The sequence below is a fragment of the Piliocolobus tephrosceles genome, chromosome Y, assembly GCF_002776525.5.
Source record: "Piliocolobus tephrosceles isolate RC106 chromosome Y, ASM277652v3, whole genome shotgun sequence".
Classification (NCBI taxonomy): Eukaryota; Metazoa; Chordata; class Mammalia; order Primates; family Cercopithecidae; genus Piliocolobus; species Piliocolobus tephrosceles.
The window spans coordinates 5,629,971-5,635,970 of record NC_045456.1 but is presented as its reverse complement, the minus strand read 5'-3'; the positions used below and the strand labels follow the sequence as shown (position 1 = coordinate 5,635,970).

General features: G+C 37.5%; 1 protein-coding gene across 2 annotated transcripts in view; it reads left to right on the top strand.

The window, feature by feature from the left end:
* The window catches only part of BEND2 (BEN domain containing 2), a 58,219-nt gene that overhangs the window by 26,810 nt on the left and 25,409 nt on the right, over window positions 1-6,000 (top strand). Inside the window, exons 7-8 of one of the 2 annotated variants that reach the window (XM_026449795.1) lie at window positions 524-670; window positions 4,809-4,916. In XM_026449795.1, coding sequence (XP_026305580.1) covers window positions 524-670; window positions 4,809-4,916 — 255 coding nt within the window. The remainder of the gene's footprint in view (window positions 1-523; window positions 671-4,808; window positions 4,917-6,000) is intronic. The other variant, XM_023198930.1, reaches the window with a different exon arrangement.

Sequence of the window (6,000 nt, the reverse complement as noted above, 5' to 3'; positions counted from 1 at the left end):
CTTCTCTTCTCTTCTCTTCTCTTCTCTTCTCTTCTCTTCTCTTCTCTTCTCTTCTCTTCTCTTCTCTTCTCTTCTCTTTCTTTTCTTTCTTTCTTTTCACTCTGTCATCCAGGCTGGAGTGCAGTGGTGCGATCATGGCTCACTGCAGCCTCCACCTCCCGGGCTCCGGTGATGCTCCCTCAGCCTCCTGACTCAGCTAGGACTACAGGTACTTGCTATCACTCCTGGCTAATTTTTAATTTTTTTTTTTTTTTTTTTTTTTTTGTAGAGGTGGGGTCTCATGTTATCCAGGCTGGTCTTGAACTTTCGGGCTCAGGCAATCCATTTGTCTCTGCCTCCCAAAGTTTTGGGATTGTAGGCGTGAGACACTGCACCAGGCCTGGAGATTTCATATGGATAAGTCGACTAGGGACAGATTCTTTTAGTTTTCTTTTGTTTGAAAAATGTCTTTACCTTTTTTCCAGAAGGATAGTTTTGCCTCATGTAGAATTTATGATTGAGCATTCTGTTTCTTTTTCAGTAGCTGAGAAAATTATACTTATTGAAATGCCAGGAACAACAGAAACCAGCATGGAAAATAACTCTCAGACAGTGTATTACCCATCTTTATTGGGAAATACGAGTGCCCCAAATCCAGCGTCTTCAAATCTTCCCATCACTTCTAATTTTGGTGAGTTTGAAATAATGGATATCACAAGCAGCCCTCTCATCTAGATTTATCAACATTCTTAATATTAATTCTTAGTGATAGCTTTTTACAAAGTAAACTTTTCATATTGAGATAGTTCAGAAATCATACACAGATATAAGAAATAAGACAAAAAAATCCTGACTACCCTTTACCTAATTTCCCCCAATAATTACATTTAGCAAAAATACAACAGAAATATTACAACCCAGGATATTCACATTTATACAAGCCACAGATCTTATAGAGATGTCCCATTTTACTTGTATTTATTTGTGTGTGTGTGTGTTTAGTACTATGCAGCTTTATTCCACAAGTAGGTTTGTGTGCCCACCACCACAGTCAAGGTAGAGATCATTTCCATCAGCACGAGGCGCTGTTGTGTTGCCTTTGATAACCACACCAACTCTCTCAGGTCACCCTTCCATAACACCTCATGACCCATTCCTAACACCTGGCTTCCACTGATCTCTTCTCTACCTCTATAATTTTGTCTCTTTCAATTGTTATATAAGTGGAATCATATTTGGAATTGGATTTTTTTCACTCAGCTTAATTTCCTAGAGACTCGTCCAGGTTGTTTTTTCTATTAATAGTTTATTCCTATTGCTGAATAGTATTGCATGTCTGGATATACTATGTTTTGTTCAACCATTCATCTGCTGAGGGACGTCTGGTGGGTTTTTTGTGTTTTTATTTTATTTTTATTTTTTGTCTACTGTGTGTAAAGCTGCTATGAATCTTCATGTACACATTTTTGTATAAATGTAAGTTTTCATTTCTCAGTAGTTTCTTTCTTTCTATTGATGAATAGTTCCTTCCTTTCCATGGTACGGATAGGAACATTTTTTTTTTTTTTTTAAACCATTCACCTATTGAAAGACATCTGGTTTTTTCTTTCAATTTTTGGATATTACAAGTAAAGCCACTTTGAACATTCATGTACTGTGTACTGGTTTTTGGGTAAATATAAGTTTTCATTTCTCTGTCATGAATACCAAGACAACAGTTGCTGAGTCGTATGGTACTAGCATGTTTAGTTTTATAAGAAACTGCCAAACAGTTTCCCAGAGAGGCTGTACTATTGTTTATTTCCAACAGCAATTTATGAGTGATCCAGTTTCTCCATATCTGTATTTCTGATCTTTCCATCATTCTTTCTTCTTTCCGGATACTCCAGGATTTCTTCTGTTGTAGTATCTTTTCTGTTTGAAGGTTTTCCTATAGCCATTTTTAAAGGGTAAATTTGCGAGGGACAAATTCCTTTAATTTTCCGTTTTGTGAGGATGTTTTTATTTTCCCTTCTTTCCTGAAGGACAGTTTCACCCAGTATAAAATTCATAGTTGAGAGTTCTTTTCTTTCAGTACTTGAAAAAGTTACAGAAATGCCAGAAACAGCAGGAACTAACGTAAAAAACAATACTCAGACAGTGAATTACCCAACTTCATCAGGAAGGGGCCATAGCCAAGGTAATGCCTCTTTATCGCTCTCCATTCCTCCCAAGTTTGGTGAGTTTGAAATTATACATGTTATTAGTAGCACTGTTTAATCTACATCCATCAAAGTCCTTAATGTAAAACTAGCGGTAGATTTTTTTAAACTAAACTTTTAATTTTGTGGTCATTTAAGATATACAGGTAGTTGTAAGAAATAATGCAGAGAAATACCCCTTCCACTTTACCTATTCCTCCCAACAATAACATCTTGCAAAACTGTAACAGACCATCACAACCAGAATATTGACATTGATATTATCCACACATCTTATTGAGATCTCCTACTTAATTGTGTTAAATTGTTTGTGTGCATTTAGTTCTACCTAGTTTTGTCACATGAGTAGGTTTGATTCCCATTGCCATGATCAAGATACACATTTCCATGATTGCCAAGATGCCTCATTTTACTTTCTTTTTTCTTTTCCTTTCTTTTCCTTTCTTTTCTTTTCTTTTCTTTTGAGACGGAGTCTCAAAAATCTCCATCTGTCGCCCAGGCTGGAGTGCAATGGTGCAGTCTCAACTCACTGCAACCTCCGCCTCCTGGGTTCAAGCGATTCTCGTGCCTCAGCCTCCCAAGTTCCTGGGATTACAGGCATGTGCCACCACACCAAGCTAGTTTTTGTATTTTTTGGTAGAGACAGGGTTTCACTGTGTTGGCCAGGCTGGTCTTGAACTCCTGGCCTCAAGTGATCTGCCTGCTTCGGCCTCCCAAAGTGCTGGGATTACAGGCATGAGCCACTGCACCCAACTCTGGCTGTTTTTTTTTTTTTTTTTTTTTTTTTTATAGTTTTTTTAGAGATGGGATTTCACCATGTTGCCCAGGCTTGCCTCCAACTCCTGGCACCAAGTGATCCACCTGCCTTGGCCTCCTAAAGTGCTGGGATTACAGGCGTGAGCCACCACGCCCGGCCCATCTTGCTCTTTTATAACCACACCTGCCTCAGTACATAATTCCCCGAATATTCATCTGATCGGCTGGATGTATGAGTGCTGCTTATTTTTTATTGTGGACACTATTCCATGGTATGGATGTTTCACAGTTGGCTTATTCATTCATCCATTGGAAGATATCGCGGCTGTTTCTAGTTTTTGACTATTGCAAGTAAAGTTGCGATGGCCACTGATGTACAGATTTTTGTATAAACATAAGTTTTGATTTCTCTTGGATAAATGTCCAAGAGTGAAAAGGCTTGGTTGTATAGTAATTGCATGTTTAGTTTTATAAGAAACTGCCAAATGGTGTTCCAGAGAGACTGTATCATTTTACAGTCTCCCCAATTATGTATGAATGATCCGGTTTCTCCACATGCATATTTCCCCTGCTTTCATTGTTTTTTCTTCCTTTTTGATGCTCCAAGATTTGCTTTTTCATCATTCTTTTCTGTTTGAAGATTTTCCTTTAGCCATTCTTTAAGTGTATGTCAGCTAGTGACACACACTTTAGTTTTCCCTCATGTGAGAATGTCTTTATCTTCTCTATATTTGAAGGATACTTTTGCCTGATGTAGAATTCATGATTGAGATTTATTGTCTTTCAATATTGGAAATATTTTATTTATAGAAACATTGGGAAAAGCACGAACCAGCTCAGTAAAGAGGTCTGTGAAAACAAATTACCGACCTTTATTAGAAAACAACAGTCACCAGAATGTTTCCTCATTATATCACAGCATCCCTTGCAATTTCAGTGAGTTTGAAATGATACTTGCTATATGTAGCACTATTTAATCTAGATTGATTAGCATCCGTAGTGCAAGGTATTGGTAGCTTTTTCTAATTAAAGTTTTTATTTTCAGAAAAATTTAGCTACACATGCAGTTATAATAAATAATACAGAGAAATCTGTGTTTCCATTACCACTTTTCCCCAAAAGTAACATCTTGCACAACTATAAGAAATTATCACAAACAGGATGTTGACGTGATACCTTCTGCAGATATTATTGAGATGTCCCCAGTTTTACTTGTATTTATTTGTGTGCATGTGTATGTATGTGTTTTAGTTCAGTTTTTAGCCCCCAAATGGTTCCTTCTTTTTTGTTGCTGAGTACTATTCCATGGTGTAGATGTACCGTGGTTTGTTTATCTTTTCAGGTATTGAAAGACATCTAGGTTGTTTCCTGGTTTTGGCTATTAGAAGTAAAGCTGCTATGAACACTCATACACCATATAGGTTTTGTGTGAACACAAGTTTTCATTTCTCTGAGATACTGCCCAAGAGTGCAGTTGCTGGGTCCTATGGTAATGGTGTGTTTAGTTTTATAAAATACTGCCAAGTTGTTTTCCAGAGTGTCTATACCATTTTCTACCCCCACCAGCAACGTGTGAGTGACCTAGTTTCTCCATGCCCATATTTCTGCTCTTTGTGTTGTTCGTTCTTCCTTCCTGATGCTGCAAGATTCCTTCCTTAATCATATCCTTTCAGTTTGAAGATCTTCCTTTAGTTGTCCTTTAAGGGTAAGTCAGCCAGTGACCACTTTTTAAAGTTTTTCTTCGTCTGAGAATGTCTTTGTTTTTCTTTTATTCCCAAAGGATAGTTTCTCCTGATATAAAAAACATGGTTGAGATTTCTTGTCTTTCAGCACTAGAAAATGTTTTACATATTGAAATGTTGTTCAAAACAGAATCTGGCCCACAAATGAATTCTGGGACAATGAGTTACTCAACTGTAATGAAAAATAGCTGTGACCAAGATGATGCTTCAGCATCTGCCTGCCTCACTCCCAATTTTGGTGAGTTTGAAACGATATGTGTTATAAGGAGCACTCTTTAATCTGGATTGAAAGAATACAGAGAGATGTTGTGTACCTTTACCCAGTTTCCCCCAATAGTACTGTTTTACAAAAATATAGTAAAATATCACAACTAGGGTTTTGACGTTGATACAATCACCAAATCTATTCAGATGTCCTCGGCTTTTCATGTATTCATTTGTATGTGTGTGAGTGTGTGTGTGTGTGTGTTTGTGTCAGAGAGAGAGAGAGAGAGAGAGAGAGAATAAGAGAGTATCCAGTTGTCTGGAATTTTATGACATCTGCGTTCACTCATAAATAAACCTAACTGTATCTAGTCATAATAACAGAACTGTCCCATGACTTCCAGGAACTCTCTTACTGACTTTTTATAACCATATCTACTCCTTCATGTCATTCCCTCCCTGGCCTCATCTTTATCCCATACAACTGCTAGTATGTTCTCCCTTTTTATAATTTTGTCATTGTAAGAATGGACTGATACACCATTGGATTGATAAATGGATGGATATACCATTTAACCTTTTGAGATTGCATTTTCCCACATAGCATAATTCCCTGGAGATTCATACAAGTTTTTGTGTATATCAGAAATTTTTTCCTTTTTATTGCTGAGTACTATTTCATGGTATGGATTTATCATGGCTTGTCACCCACTGAAGAACATCTAGATTGTTGTTTTTGGCTATTACAAGTAAAGCAGCTATGAGAACCAGAGTACAGGTTTTTGTGTGAACATAATGTTTTTCATTTTTCTGTGATAAATGCCCGAGTGCAATTAACTGCTGGGTGGTATAGTAATTGCATGTATAGTTTAATAAGAAACTGTCAACTATTTCCAGAGTGGCTGTGCCATTTTACATTCCCATCAGCAGTGTATGAGTGATTCAGTTTCTCTGCATTCTTACCAACATTTGGTATGTTTGCTTTTTTTTTTTGAGATAGAGTCTCGCTCTGTCACCCAGGCTGGAGTGCAGTGGTGCGATCTCGGCTCATTGCAACCTCTGTCTTCTGGGTTCAAGCGATTCTCCTGCCTCAGCCTCCCGAGTAGCTGGGACTATAG